The 15,965-nt window shown below is 42.9% G+C and overlaps 1 protein-coding gene across 1 annotated transcript; it reads left to right on the top strand.

The window, feature by feature from the left end:
• The first annotated feature begins 11,813 nt into the window (after positions 1–11,813).
• On the top strand, positions 11,814–12,773 carry LOC103111588 (olfactory receptor 3A2). The gene has a single exon (XM_007520888.3). It carries the CDS (start codon positions 11,826–11,828, stop codon positions 12,771–12,773), a length of 948 nt encoding a protein of 315 aa, XP_007520950.1. The 5' UTR covers positions 11,814–11,825.
• The last annotated feature ends 3,192 nt before the right edge of the window (positions 12,774–15,965 follow it).

The raw sequence follows: 15,965 nt of genomic DNA, 5'->3' as shown, positions 1-15,965 counted from the left end.
AGAGAAATGGAGAGAGGAGGGGAAAACAAAGAGGGGGTGAGAAAGATAGACACTTGCAGACCTGTTTCACTGTTTGCGAGGTGACCTCCTGCAGGTGGGGAGCTGAGGGCTCGAACCGGGATCCTTACACCAGTCCTTGTGCTTTGCATCATGTGCTTAACCCACTGTGCTACCACCCAGCCCCCAATGCTATCTTCTTGTTCTACTACTACTGACTCTTAAATAAAGGCGCTTATGAGTAAATATATCCTGTTGTTCTATTACATTAGTTCTTGAAAACTGAAAATATGAAACACTTGTTCTTTCAAAAGTATTTATAGGTCAGTAGTTTTGAGGTAAGGTATCAACTATATAACAACATACTTAATTATGGTTTTACTTTCTTGGTATCCATACTACTAATTTAGTTTATAAGTCTGAATTGGACCATCACAACACTGAAATTGCTGAAAGTGGATGAGAAACCTATTTCTTTCTTTCTTTTTTTTTAACCTCTAACATCTACAAGCCAGAGAAACGTTCTGGTTCTCCCACAAACAAAATAAAAAGATGTTTAAATAAATTATAGATTTTATAAACTTGGGAAAAAAACAAAAACCTGTAAGAACTGTTAGTATATAACCTTAAAGTGTGATCGTCAATCAAAATCAGATAGGAGAAACCTATTTCAAGTAGCACAAAGAGGCTTCCTGATGTTGCTGAGAATTTAAAATTGACTATTGGTAAAATGAAAAATGGTCTCAGGGGTCTTGCTTATACATTCTTAGATATCTCTTCCCTTAAAGGAAAAAGTAGCTACTTCCAGATTGATTTCTAGTGGGTAGAATGAAGTCAAATAGATGACCTTTCTTATCCAAGATGAGTTATAAAAAATGGATTCAAATTTTTTTTATTTGACTTTAGCTTAATAAGAGAGATACAGAGAAAAAGATAGACACCAAAGAACTGCTCAGTCCTGGCTTACGGTGGTGTGGGAAACTGAACCTGGGACTTTGAAGAGACTATAAATTCTGTCCTGTTGCCTCTTTACTGTTTCTCTCTCTCTTTCTGTCTCTTTCTCTCTCTGTGTCTCTGTCTTTATACCAATATACTTGCCAGCATCTCTCTGTCTTATCTCTCTCTCTCTGCATCTGTCTGTTCCTCTTCCCTGTATCTGTATCTTCTACTTCCTCCTCTTCTCTCTTTCTGTCTCCCTCCCTCCCCCCCACTGTTCTACAGAAAAAAGCTCAAATGATATGGATTGCCTATGAAACAGCAGAGACAAAGAACCAACAGATGGATGGTCCTTCCCCACAAATACCAAAGATCTGAGACCTCTTATCCCAATGTAGTGCTGATAGTATTCTGTCAGTGACTGAAAGACAGATACTACCTTAGTCAAGGCTCTGTTAAGACCATAGCCCTGTGGCCAGGCAGAGGTTCACCCAGTTAAACACACATAGTACTACACACACACTAGGACCCCTGCCAGGATCTGGGTTCGAGCCCTGCTCCCCACATGCAGTGGGGATGCATCACAAGTTGTGAAGCAGGTCTGCAGGTATCTCTCTCCCTGTCTCCCTGTCCTCTCTCACTTTCTCTCTGTCCTATGCAATAAAATCGAAAAAAAGAAAACACACAGCCCTGGCTAGAGACAGAGGCTCCAGTTCAGTTGATCTGAGGGAATAGGAGACCCCGCTAGAAAGGGTGAATGTTGGGGGTGTTACTATTCTCAGGGAGCACCTGGGCACTCGGTGCTATTGCACATTTAATAGATGAACTGTGGCCCCAGCATTCAAGGTCACTCATCTCAGATCATTATCCTGAGCCCCACTGACTGTCAGAGGCCTGCTTCACTGTTCCCCCAGCCAGCTGATATCCTGATTCTTAGAACTTTGGGCACTTTCCTCTCCCTAATTAAATCCTAATATACCCTCCCTATATCAGAGTCACTAATCCCATTTTAATGACAGGAATCAAAGCCATGAGTCATCACCCATAAGTTTGACTGTCACAGGGCTGACATGCCCCTGCTGTGGGTCCGGACATAGGCCATGTGACCTACAGACTGCCCTTCCACAGCACTCTCTGGAGGTAGCCTGTGACTAGGACTTGGAGGTGAATCTGTGGAACATGGAGGACTGCAGAGGAGACTACAAGCTGGGCACTGTGGGAACCTGGGCTTGGCAGGGTTCCTGGGGGAAGAACAGTCATAAAGAGAATGGCTTGGGGGTGAAAGTGCAAAGCAGGAGACACACAGAGTCTTGGGTAGGGCAAGGAGGATGGGCATCATTGTAGGTTGTGGGCCACAACGGGTACACTCTTGGCCTTTGTTCATCAGAGCCCCAGACAATTGGATTTGAAAGGAGCCCGATGCAATGAGACTGCATTGGGAATGTGATGACACTGGCCAGGAGTCTTGGTTCCATGTCTTAGCCTACCAGACCTTCCATATAACTGTAGGACTATTGGAGCCAGCCATGAAAAGCTGTTTTATATCATTTTATTGGGGAGGGTGGGGCTTAATGATTTACAGTATAGTTGACACATGGGTACAATTTTTCATCTGCACATGATAAGTGTCTATAAAATACATTCACAACTTAGGTCTTTTTCCACAATCATGAAAAGTTCTGTCTGTCACCACTGTAAATCATTCAGAAACCTGGAGTATTGGTTATGCTCCCCACCCCACCCCATCCAGGTTATTTCTGGGGCTCAGTGCCTGTGCTATGAATCCACTGCTCCTGGTGGCTTTTTCCCCCTTGTTTTTAACTGACAGGACAGAAAGAGACTTAGAAAGGAGGGAAAGATAGATAGATAGATAGATAGATAGATAGATAGATAGATACCTGATATACTGCTTGACCATTTGTGAAGCTACCTCCCTGTAGGTGGGGACTAAGGACTTGAACCCTAGTCCTTGTGCATAGTGTGTGTGTGTGTGTGTGTGTGTGTGTGTGTGTGTGTGTGTGTGTGTGTGTGTGTGCTGTTATCACCAGGTGTTGTAGAATGGGCCCACTGTCCTGGGAAGTCCAGGACACTGTTTCCATAAGATCCGAGCAGGTTGACCCCTAACTCTCCCTTTAGGTCAAGAGAAGGGCTGGTTCCTCTGGTCACTGGAATTTGTGATGGCTGGACCCTCAGACATGGGCGCCTTTCTACACACACCACCTCCACTTCCTTTCCTTCTTTAATTAGAAGCCATGGATCACTGTGTTAACTTTAAAACTCCAGCAAACATTGCTCAGCTTTCCCCTTCCCTCTTACTGCTCTAAAGTGCCTGCAATTTACCTCCATAAGAATGTACATTGTAAAGCTTATGATCAGTCTGTCAGTAAAAATGTCACTATGGATTGTCTTGCTCTGTGCTTGGGTTAATGGATACCCCAAACCTTCTCCCTGAGTTATGGCCTATATAAATATCTAGTTTTCCTTTCAATAAACGAATTGACCTCTGAGGCTTTTCCCAGGGTTGACTAAGTATTTGTCTCCCTGTGCACGTCGCCCTCAACATGCTGAGCTGCTCTGCCACCCGCAGGGGCCACTTTTGACCTCCGTCTCCCAATGGGCTGGAGAGATCCAAGAGTGAGCCTGTCACCAGGTGGTTCTGTTTCACATCAGGGTGCCTCCACTAGATGGCGCTGAGATGGCTGTTACCAGTTCCTTTCTTCCAGTCTATGCAGGATGCTCTGCTTTCTCTCAGGAACTTCTCTTTCCAGTGAGCCATGTGACATGCTTTGACCAAAAGGCTGTAGTGAATGGAGCATTCTGGGGCTTCCAAGTCAAAACATAAAGACCAGTGACAACCTCTGACTGCCTTTCTTGAAGCTCCTCTTAGAGCGCAGTTTCCTAGAGCTGTGGTAGAGGACAGAGGAGGAAAGAGAAGCCCAAACTCTTTAGCAGTTTATCCAAGTCAAATAGAACAGTTCTATCCCGGTGTTTTCCCTACTGCATAAGATTTTGACGCTGAGGAATTATTCTGATGCAGTCTCCGCCCCCAGGTTTTACCATGCCCCGCGAAATCCTAGCAGTGCCCCCTTCAACCAATCCTGGCCCCACACTGCACCCCTGGTTGTCGCCCAATAAAAGTCCCCTCACCCCCCCTCCTTGCTCTCTCTGGGCTCTCGGCTTCCCCTCTCTCTCCCTGGGCTCCTTCGGGTCTCTCTCTCTCTCTCTCTCTCTCTCTCTTTCTCCGTGGTGAGGTAGTGGGGACGGCCATTGTCGGCTGACTCCACGTGGCCTGAGCCACCCCCCCCATCCTATAATAAAGATTTGTGTACCCCACTTGCTCTGGACTTCCTCACTCTTCTCCGCGGTGCAGCCCGACACCTGACCACAACAACAACAAGATTTCCCTCACACTCTTGTGGGGGTGCAGATATGGGTGAGTAATTATCAGTGGGTATAGTATTAAGGGATCTTCTCTTTAAACTTCCCACACTTTTATTATTTAACTGCGCCCTTTACTAAGGTTCACAGCTTCTAAGTGCCTGTCCAAGACAATCACCTTCTCAGAAGTCGTGTTAGCACAAAGCAGCTCTTCTACCAGTACCTCAAAGATACTGCAGGGCCCCCAGGGCACAGTCTACACCAAAGCCCCCGATGGGGAAAACGCCAAGTTCCCAGAGGGCCAATTATGAAAACTGGTTTGGAAAATGCTTCTCTTTCTCTAGGGCCTTCTCCTCACCCTCAGCTCCAAGGCAATTCTGGAAATTATTTCTTCTCTACTCTTAAGGTCTGACTTGGGGATGACACCTGGGCCAGAATACCCCTCCTGTAGGAAACCTCTTATCTTGTCCAGTTACAATTCTGTCTTCTTAGGTGACTCTGAAGATACAGAGTGTAGACCTCAGCCAGTTCACCTGCCCTGACTCCTTGCTCTAAACTCAGGGATAGAGAGAAGCCTTTAAGAAAGTCTAAATACTAGGAGGGTTGAGACACTCATGCTGTCTTTATGAATTCTGATTTAGTTGTGGCCAAATGATTTATTCTGATCCCCAACTGTATCTTTTCTAGAAGAGGTAATTTTTGAGATCTCCATTGGATAACATCCTGGTAAAGGTAAGCAGAGAGAAGACAGCAGCTGTTTCCCTCCCTTTCTTACATGTAGCCTTTTATTTTTATGTGGGTAGCCATGTCTTCACAGCTCTGCAGCTTCTTCCCTGAAGAAACCTCCGCGATGTCTATGCCCACACCAGGGCGAGTACTCTAGAGCCCCTTCCTCTGCTCTTGAAAAACAAGAGATGGGGCTTCTTATGACCATCATTTCAAACCAGATTCCATACATGGTGCAAATGAGGACGTTGAAATGGAAAGATGGATTAGAGGAAGATCTTAGATGCTACCCTACAGTACCTGGCTCCTTTTATGGACTTCTTTGTTTGTACACATTATCTTTTCTTTTTTGCCTGTAGGATTATTGCCGGGGCTTGGTGCCTGCACTATGAATCCACTGCTCCTGGAGGCCACCCTTTCATTTTATTGCCCTTATTGTTGTTGTTATTGTTATTGTTGTTATTGTTGGATAGGACAGAGAGAAATTGAGAGAGGAAGGGAGGCAGAAGGAGAGAGAAAGACAAACACCTGCAGACCTGCTTCACCAAGCCTCTGAAGCGACCCCCTTGCGGGTGGGGAGCTGGAGGGCACACATTTTCTTTTTCTTTTAATACTTTATTTACTTTATGAGAGAGGCAGAGACCGATTGAACTTGGGACCGCAGAGCCTCAGGCATGAAAGTGGTTTGCAGAACCACTATGCTGTCCCCTCAGCCTGCTAGTACACATTTTCTTGGGTGAAGGCTGCTCTCTGTCCCTCTCAGGGCTGTGTATAAGGAAATTCACTGAATCTGGTGCTCAGCACGCACGTCATCAGGCAGCCTGGAACCTTCACTCTAGTCAGAAGCTTTGTTGTACATTTTATCATTCAGAGCAGAGGAGAGATTGGGTGGAGTTCTGGAGAAGGGAGCTGCTGTAGTCCAGTAAGGGGAACTTGGGCTCACTGTGAAGCTGCCAAAGTTAATGCAACTGGGAATTATTTTTCTTTTTTGTCTTCAAGGGCTCAGAATCTTCACTATGAATCTACTGTGCCTGGAGACTATTTTTACCATCTTTTAAATAAAATAGGACAGAGAGAAATTGAGAGAGGAGGGGGAGATAGAAAGAGAGAGAAAGATAGACACTTGCAGACGTGCTTCACCACTCGTGAAACATCCCCCCTTCAGGTGGGAAGCTGGGGGCTTGAACCCAAATCCTTATGCAGGTCCTTTTGCTTAATATCTGGTGCACCACAGCCCAGTCCCCTGGGGTTTTCCATAGTGACATGTGTCATGGTGACCCAAAGAATCATCTGGATGTTCAGACATCACCTTGTAACCACAATGATTCCTAGTGAACTACATGTATGACCAATCACAGGCTTGGAAGCTACTGCTTAAATTACTCTTCTGTCCTTGGCTATAACTTACTTATCTTCAAGGTCTACCCCAACTAAAGACACTATTCTTGAGTTTTTTTAATGAAAAGAAATATGTCAGTGTGTGTGCCTTACTACATTATGGCATGCCCCATAAAACTAAGGAAACAGTAGTCCTTGAAATAGTCTCACATTTAGACCACTAGCTCCCTTACGTCATATTGAATCATAAGTCTGCCCTAAGTTCCAATATATTCAGAAAACCTTTCATGTCAAATATAGAACTGCCTCTTTCCCTGAGATGCTAATTCACTAATTCATTTTTTTAAATAAATATTGAGAATTCACTATGTGAACTACTTTATTCTATTCAGTATTGTTATTGGGAAAGTGAATAAAATATGTATTCCTTCCCCAGGTTACCAACAGAGAGAGGTAGGGTAGATATATTCTATAGAGAAATGATGCAGTTAGAAGGCAAACAGTACTGGGTCCCATGGAATGCTGTGTAGTTGGAGAGAAAGAGAGAGAGAGAGAGAGAGAGAGAGAGAGGGAGAGAGAGAGAGAGAGATAGAGATAGCATTTTTTAGATGGGGAGGTACCCGGAAACATTAATTCAACAGACAGCTGTTGAAGCAAGTCTTGAAAAGCATAGAATGAGGGTAGGGCTATAATGGTTATGCAAATAGACTCATGCCTGAGGCTCCAATGTTCCAGGTTCAGGTTCAATCCCCTGCACCACCATAAGCCAGAACTGAGCAGTGCTCTGGTAAAAAAAAAAAAAAAAAGAAAAAGAAAAGAAAAGTATGGAATGTGGGGTTGGAAGAAAGTCATATCGGGAAAGTTAAAGCAACACGAGCAAGACAGAAAGTCACAGGGTGACTAATGCTTGTGCTACAAAAAGACCCCAATGAGAACGAAGCATAGGTCATTGCCGTTAATATAATACAGGAAAAGAGCTATCATCCATTCATAGATAAGTCAATTTGTGAAGCATTAATTAATTTCAGTTTCATCAGTGGTGATCAGACTTAATGATTACCTGCTCCCACTCCCATATTATCAGCCATGTGACCATGGAGTTTTTTTTTTTAAATTTATTTGTTGCCCATGTTGTTTTAATTTTTTTGATGCCCTTGTTGTTTTATTGTTGTAGTTATGATTGATGTGGTTGTTGTTAGATAGGACAGAGAGAAATGGAGAGAGGAAGGGATGAAAGAGAGAGGGAGAGAAAGATAAACACCTGCAGACCTGGTTCACTGCCTGTGAAGCAACTCCCCTGCGGGTGGGGAGCCAGGGGCTTGAACCGGGATCCTTATGCCAGTCCTTGCACTTGGCGCCACATGCTACCGCCGGACTCCTGACCATGGAGTCTTAAGGGTCTTAAGACACCATCACATCCGAGTTTCCACCCATGTGGAATTTCCTGCGCACACACAGAATAGAGACCTCCTTTGGGAGGTTGCTCAGAGATTCTCATATTGGAAATGTTGCCATCAGGGTTCCCATACGAGGTGGAGACACCTGGAAAGCAGGTTCTTAGCATCACACAGACTGTAACCATACATTCAAGAGCAAATGTTATACTTTTATTTAAGTGAGCAAACAAGTAAGCAGCCTGAGAGTCCCCAAAGAGGAAGCTCTTAGCTACCTCAAGGGAGCAGGACAACACTTCCTGTGTTTTATGTTCCACAGTATCATTTCAAATGAATCAAGGGGTGGGTTATTCATGCTGTTTGGAAGGGCAATGTGGGGATTTATAAGAAGTTAAAGATGACTCTTTTTCTAACTACCTTGTTTTCCCCATAGCTTTTTCAAAAAAAAAAAAACCAAAAAAACTTATGTTGATTTTTTTTTTTTGCCTCCAGGGTTATCGCTGGGGCTCAGTGCCTGCACCATGAATCCACTGCTCCTAGAGGCCATTTTATTTCCCCTTTTGCTGTCCTTGTTGTTGTAGCTTTGTTGTGGTTATTATTATTATTATATTTTATATTGTTCATTGTTGGATAGGACAGAGAGAAATGGAGAGAGGAGGGGAAGACAGAGAGGGGGAGAGAAAGACAGACGCCTGCAGACTCGCTTCACTGCCTGTAAAGCGACTCCCCTACAGGTGGGGAGCCAGGGGCTCGAACCGGGATCCTTACGCCAGTCCATGCGCTTGGCGCCACCTGCACTTAACCCACTGCGCTATCGCCCGGCCCCTGTTGATTTCTTTTTGAAGCTTAAATGAGATGAGAGTTTCTGAGCCAGTTTATATATGTCTAAAGAGGTTTCTTCTGGGGGGGAAGGAGAATGATTTATGATTTGTGTTTATTTGTGACTACTTTTTAACTTTTCTTCTTTTTAAAATTTGTTTTATTAGTGTTTAATATTGATTTACAAAATTATAACGGGTATAATTCCATACTGTTCCCACCACCAGAGTTCTGTGTCCCCATTCCCTCCACTGGAAGTTATAGCAGTTCTCCCAAGGCTGCAGATAAGAGTTGACTATTATTTCTACATCTGTCCGTCCATATTTGTATATATTTGTCCATTTTTCCACGATCCCATCTTCTCTTTCTTTCCTGTTGCCTTCGCTTCTTTACAGTTAGTGCTGACAGGCAGCAGTGGGATAACTGACCATGCAGTCTTCTTGCTGTACAGACAGTCCACCTGGGCCGCTTCTCAGTCTTGTGTGTTCTGCATTTTACATCAAATTAATTTCAGAGAGGTCCTTACCAACAATTTGTGAACTCAGTCTTCATTTTTATGACTATTGGTTTTTTTTTACATTTTTAATGGACACATTAGAAGTGAGTCGTACCAGTAATAATAATAGAGTTTCTGAAGCCTTCTTAGCATCTTCTGTCTCTGAATTTCACCATCCTAGCTCAGAACCTCTTTTCCCATCCCCCTTTCTTCTGTCTTTGTTTTACCACAGCACTGCACAGCTCTGACTTATGGTAGTATGGGCATTGAACCTGAGAGCATGGAGCCTCAGACATGGAAGACTTTTGCATAACCATTATGCTGTCAGTTCCTGCTCTGCACTTTCCCTTATATTAGTGCTACCAGATCCAAATGCTTTCCATTTTGATTCTAGAGTTTCTATTCAAGGGAATAACATTACTCTTTGTGAAATTTTAGTGAACATTATAACATAATCAGAAGAAAGACTGGTGTTTTGGGATCAGGAGCTTAATATAAGTATAAAATCAATATACATTTTAATATTTTATTAATGAGAGGAATAGGAGGAGAGAAAGAAAGGATGAACCAGACATCACTCTGGTTTTTGTACTGCCAGGGATCCAACTCAGGACCTCATGCTTGAGAGTCTAAAGCTTAACCCATTGCACCACCTCCTGAACCACCAAAATGTTATATCAATATGGTTCTCTATATATTGCCTGCTTCTTAGAGTTACTGGGCAGTCAAACATGCTTGAGTCAGGGACAAGCAGAAGTCCAGTGACTATACAATATATAAAACTAACTACATATAATAGCAACCAACTTTGTTAAAGCTGTGCTTTCAGTAAAAGAAAGCGGGCAGCATAAACAGGATATTTAAAATTAAACAGTTTTTCAGAGTACAGTTTAAGGGCTTAATATCAAGAACATGAGCAATTAATTTTCCAGGAGGATTTCAATGTGTTACTTTAGAGTATGTCCTTTATTGGGGGAGGATATTCTAGACTGGATGAGCCCCTAAGCACAATTGCAGGGAGCTTATCTCTTCTCTCTCTGATTTTTTGCCATACATTTGCTTCATCTTTGTTATTTCTCCTTCCTTCCCATTCCTCCTCTTCCCCCCACCCCCTTTTTTTTTCCAGAGCACTGCTTAGCTCTGGTTTATGGTGGTGCTGGGGATTGAACCTGGCAGTTCAGAGATTCAGACACTGACATTTTGCATAACCATTATGCTGTCTCCTTGTGGGACTATGTGTAAGCTTGATTGAGCTTAGGGAGAACTCCCCCATCTTTGGATGGAGGTCTGAGAAGATACCCTCTTGTTAGTCTCTCTCAACCAAGGTGAGCAAAGAGAAACCATCTCTCAGACTAAGTTCTTCCCTTCTTGACTCTCAAGCCCACAGAAACCTCAATACTTCTCTCCATTAATTGCAGGCCACATGGTCACCTACTTTAAAATTCACTTACTCAAAGTTCACCTCACCTTCTGATCACAGAGGAGAACACACCTTATCACACACTCCTAGCAGTGCCCTTTGCTGTCCTCAATTTGCATCAAACCTTGCTTATCTTCTCTCTATCTTGCCTTAACTGGTTCAATCCCTATTCTCCCCTCAAATGCCTTTGTGTAATTAAATGCCTGCATCAGGAGACTAATTATCTTGACCTTTGTGTATCTGCATCAGTTCTTGTCATACCAGCCCCCTACCATAGGGGCAAGCTGACCTCTAAGAAACCTGTAATTTCTGACATATTTGAATAATGTTCTTTGTTTGTTTTTCTATTTAAACTTTTTCCCACCTGCTAATAAACGAGATCTGAGCACGCTTCAGTCTCCCTGGTGTCTTTACTTCGTTTTTCGTCCCTTGAGAGAGCAAGAAAGAACTGGTCAGTTTCCTTTCTGCTGGAGATCACCCCACCAGAAAGCCAACATCTCCCCAGCCCTATGCTCTCTATTTCTAGAAGCCTTTTGGCAAGGGTAATGTTTTAAAATAATTTATAGTTTCTCTGCAAATATTAATTTTTCTATTTTAAAATATGCTTATTGGTTTGAAGTAATTCCTCAGAATAAAATGTGGACATTCCATTTTCCCTTACTACATTTAAAGCAGAAAGCTATTTTTATCTTAACTTATTTCTCCAATTGTTACAAACTTTTCAAATAGGAGAGGATGTGAGGTAAAAAAATGATGATGTCTCTGGGCAACTCAGCCAAGAGTGGTTGTAACTTTTCATATATATTTTACTATTTCTTTTGCTTCTGTTTATTGTATTGAGGTAAATGGGGAAATCAGTCTTTAAAGTGAAACTTGGGGAGTGGCAATTTTTTTTTTTTTAACCAGAGATCTGACTTATGGTGGTACAGGGGACTGAACCTGGGACACTGGAACTTCGGGCCTAACAGTCTGTTTGCATAACCATTATGCTATCTCCCCCTACTCACAACTATTGTCTGTTCAGCTAAGAAATTGTCATGAGGCTTTGGACATAGGTGATTTAAAATATTTCTGCTGACAGTTCGAGCCCCTGGCTCCCCACCTGCAGGGGAGTCGCTTCACAGGCGGTGAAGCAGGTCTGCAGGTGTCTTTCTCTCCTCCTCTCTGTCTTCCCCTCCTTTCTCCATTTCTCTCTATCCTATCCAACAACGACATCAATAACTACAACAATAACTACAACAACAATGAAAATATTTCTGCTGAATAGATAAAGTGAATAAACTGATATATTCCCTTCAGGAACATCTGTTTACAAGGACTCATGGATCCAGAAGCTGGGACCAACAGGACAACTGTTACTGAATTTATTTTACTGGGCCTAGTGGAAACAGAGACAATGCAGTCTGTGATCTTTGTAATCTTCCTCTTTGCCTATCTGGTCACAGTTGGAGGCAACCTCAGTATCCTGGCAGCCATTATTCTGGAGCCCAAACTCCACACCCCTATGTACTTCTTCCTGGGGAACCTATCAGCTCTGGACATTGGGTGCATCACCGTCACTGTTCCTGCCATGTTGAACCGCCTCCTATTGCACAAGCGTACAATTGCTTTTGAAGCCTGCCTCTCCCAACTTTTCTTCTTTCACCTTCTGGCAGGGATGGACTGCTTCCTGCTAACGGCCATGGCCTATGACCGATTCCTCGCCATCTGTCGGCCCCTAACCTACAGCACCCGCATGAGCCAGACGGTGCAGAGGGTACTGGTGGCTGTGTCCTGGGCTTGTGCTCTCTCCAATGCTCTGACCCACACAATTGCTCTAACTTCCCTTGACTTCTGTGGTCCCAATGAGGTTAATCACTTCTATTGCGACCTCCCTCAGCTATTCCAGCTCTCTTGCTCTAGCACCCAGCTCAATGAGCTGCTGCTCTTCAATGTGGGCTTCATCATGGCAGGCACACCTGTGACTCTCATCATCCTCTCTTACATCTATGTGGCAGCTGCAGTTCTACGAATCCGTTCAGCAGAGGGCAGGAAGAAAGCCTTCTCCACATGTGGCTCCCACCTCACTGTGGTTTGCCTCTTCTATGGAACTGGGATCTTCAACTACATGCGTCTGGGTTCCGAGGAGGCTTCAGACAAGGACAAAGGGGTTGGGATTTTCAACACAGTTATCAACCCCATGCTTAATCCACTTATCTACAGTCTCAGAAATCCTGACGTCCAAGGTGCCTTGTGGCGGGTACTTGCAGGGAGGAGGTCACTGACTTGAGGGGTGATTTTGTGAGGTCACTGACTTGAGGGGTGATCTTTTCTGCTGCTTAATGAGTTAAGGAAAAATTTCCATGAAGACAAAACTTCCCAATGCCTAATGATTTGTGTGATGTATTTCTTCTGTGAAAAATTATTTTATTCATTTATTTATGCGATTAATACTTACTGAAATTTCTCTATGATCCAGACACTCTTCTAGAGTACTAGTTGAGGAACATGGACAAATATCTCTGTGCTCATATAAGACTGATGAGGTGAGACAAAATCAATGAAGCAAGTAGGCACCATTATAGTCTGCTAGGTTGTGGCTAAATGTACAGAAAAACAAAACAGATATGAAAGGGGCATGTGAAGGTAGACCTACCAAGCAAGTTGCTATCATAGTCTTGGCTGTGCTTGCTCTGTACATGGAGTTGAAGCCTTGGAAGTCTAGAAGGTCTGGGCAACAGCATCCTATAGAAAACGGTGATTTAGTGAATCATAGTTGAAGTAATCAAGACCATCCCTGTGACATTTCCTTTTGGTGAGGTTGAGAGATTCTCTCTAGATGAGAGAATAAAACACTGCTTTAGTCTATGAGATCAAGGTCAATAAAAAAGTCATTTCATTTCCTCTCCTACAAGAGATTTTTAGGGGACTAATAGGGAACAGAAACTACATTGACACATACATGATCTAACATCAAGAAAGGATTGTTCCATCTCTACTCTGTCATGCCTACCTTATGTGATAAATCATGTTCCATGTAAATATGCCTTTGAAAGAATAAGTATTTATACTCCTTCCTACTCCTTAGAATTTTCACAGTAAAATATCCAGTATCACCTTATCTCTAGTTTTTTTTTTTTTTAACTTTTACTTTTCTCTTCCAAAACTCCTACTTCAGAAACTACCCACAATGGTAGTTCTTGGGAATTAACTCTTTCCATTTTTATTTTATTAGTACAGTAGTATAGTTCCAACCCAGAACACTTTACTTTATGGCTAGATGTTTATCTAGCCTTCACACCATTCTTTCCTGGTTAGGGTCTTATCTCTATCCTCTCATGGAAGACTGCTCCCCTGTTCTGGCAATTCTATTGAACATCTGTTGTACCCTTGCTAAAACTATCTCATAGCTACACCTGGATATTGGCTTCTTTATCTCTTATCTGAGTCAAGACACTGGAAGGATAGGAAGAAATGAGATGAGACTGGAAGGTATTACAACATTGGGAATGGAAGAATGAAGATAAAATAGGGAGGTATAGGGAAGATGAGACAGGGAGTTATGCAAAAAAGATAATAAGAGAAGAACTGGAGATAGAATATGAAAGCAAGATGCAAAAAAGATGAGAGAACCAGAAAATATCAAACAAAGTATCTTAGTGATATTAATGAGGTCAAAGAAAAATTGGGGGGGGGCAGCAGGGATATAGCATAATGGTTTTCAAACAGACTCTCATGCCTAAGGCTCTGAGATGTCCCAGGCTCAGTCCCCTGTATCACTATAAGCCAGAGCTGAGCAGTGATCAGGTTAAAAAAAAATGGGGGGGAGAATAAAGAGTTAATAAGGGTACAAGCTGAGAGGAGACCACCTGGGACTGCAACAAGACAGGACTGGAGCGACTTCAGGAACCCTCCAAATCATACGTGTGGCTCGTGGACAAAGAGGAGCCTAGGGAGAGATTGGGTGGCTGGTAACAGTCCGGGCAGTTCACCAGTTGAAACACATCCTCCACTCTGTTTCACCAACAAGGGGACAGCTGAAGGGAGAAGAGGACTCCCCTGAGACTCACCAAGTGCAGCTGTGAGTCTCAATTGCTACTGCCCTCAGAATCTGGAGCAGAGGCAGGGAGGCCCTGTGCTGACACCAGGGGCAGAGAACTAAGCAGGAAACTCAGGAGGAGATCTTTACCTTGGTAGCCTAGCCATGGGGCTGAGAGAGTCTCTTTGCATAACCACTGGATTATCTCTGCCCCACCCTGCTTTATCTCTTGGTCAGGAGTCAGTGATTAAGCTAAGAAGCCTACTTATAGTTTAAAAGCCCTCAGGCTTCCATAGTTTAAAAGCCTCCAAAAGAGGCTTTTAAGCCACTGCTCCAACTCAGAGATTAAAATACTATTGAAACAACTGTCAACTTCCACAACTGTGAACCTTTTAATTACCTTACTTAGACACAAGTCAATCCAGGCAAGAGTGATCAGTAATTTGAAAAGTACTGAGAGGGACTCATAACATAATATATAAAATAGTTAAACCAACAAGAAATATTGGAGAAATGAACCAAGGGTACAAGCTGAGAGTATAATTCATACAATGGGGCCACTCTATGTTAACACATGTTCATGTAATAACCAGCAACTAAAGTTGTAGTTATAACCAGAAAAGGAAGTTGTTTTTTTTTTTTTTTTTTTTGCTGAAGGCATGCTGATGCAATGTACTGAGCGAACTTATTTTCTGCTTCACTAATTAAATGCTGTTCAAACAAGAGTCAAAATTAAAAGGCAGTCTATGAAATGGGAGGGAATATTGCATACACTATATATAATAATGGGTTAATATTAAACATGTATGAATATATGAAATGACTGAATAGCAAAAACTGAATTACCCAAATAGAAAACAAGGAAAGGAACTCAACCCAAATAGACATTTCCCCCTAAGAACACATAGACAAGGCCAGTAGGTACGTGAAGAAACGGTCCTCATCTCTTATACTGATGGAAATACTAATCAAAACATGAGCTCTAACCTCCCAGGAGAGCAGTCATAACAAAGGCGAGAGGTGACGAGTGCTGGTGGGCTGTGAAGGAAAGTAGACCTGGTGCACAGTGAGAGAACGTTCGTTGGTACAGTCATTTCAGAAAACACTATGACAGTTCTTCAAACAATAATTAACAACAGAATGACCCTATGATCCAGCAAACCTACTTCTAGATTTTGCATCACACAATCTCATTTCAGTCAGTGAAGAGCTGCAGGTGTGTTGGTAGTCCCCACATACCATCTAGGTGTGTAGTAGGCTATGCCATCTAGAGCTCCTCTTCTGCTTCCTCACTAGAAGAAGGACAAACAATAGGACTGACAGAGGAGGAAGATGATGTGAAGAAGCCCTTGTGTAAGTACATTTTTTGACAACGTATTTGTTATGGTGTATCCTCACCGTTAAGTGTTTCATAATGAAAATCCAATACAACGATAAGCAGAA

This window comes from Erinaceus europaeus, chromosome 12 (genome assembly GCF_950295315.1).
Source record: "Erinaceus europaeus chromosome 12, mEriEur2.1, whole genome shotgun sequence".
NCBI classification, from domain to species: Eukaryota; Metazoa; Chordata; class Mammalia; order Eulipotyphla; family Erinaceidae; genus Erinaceus; species Erinaceus europaeus.
Note: the sequence above shows the minus strand (reverse complement) of the source record. Positions and strands in the feature narration are given on the sequence as shown.

Coding starts and splice junctions, on each gene's coding strand:
- LOC103111588 (XM_007520888.3), top strand. CDS start 11,826: ATGGATCCAGAAGCTGGGACCAACAGGACAACTGTTACTGAATTTATT.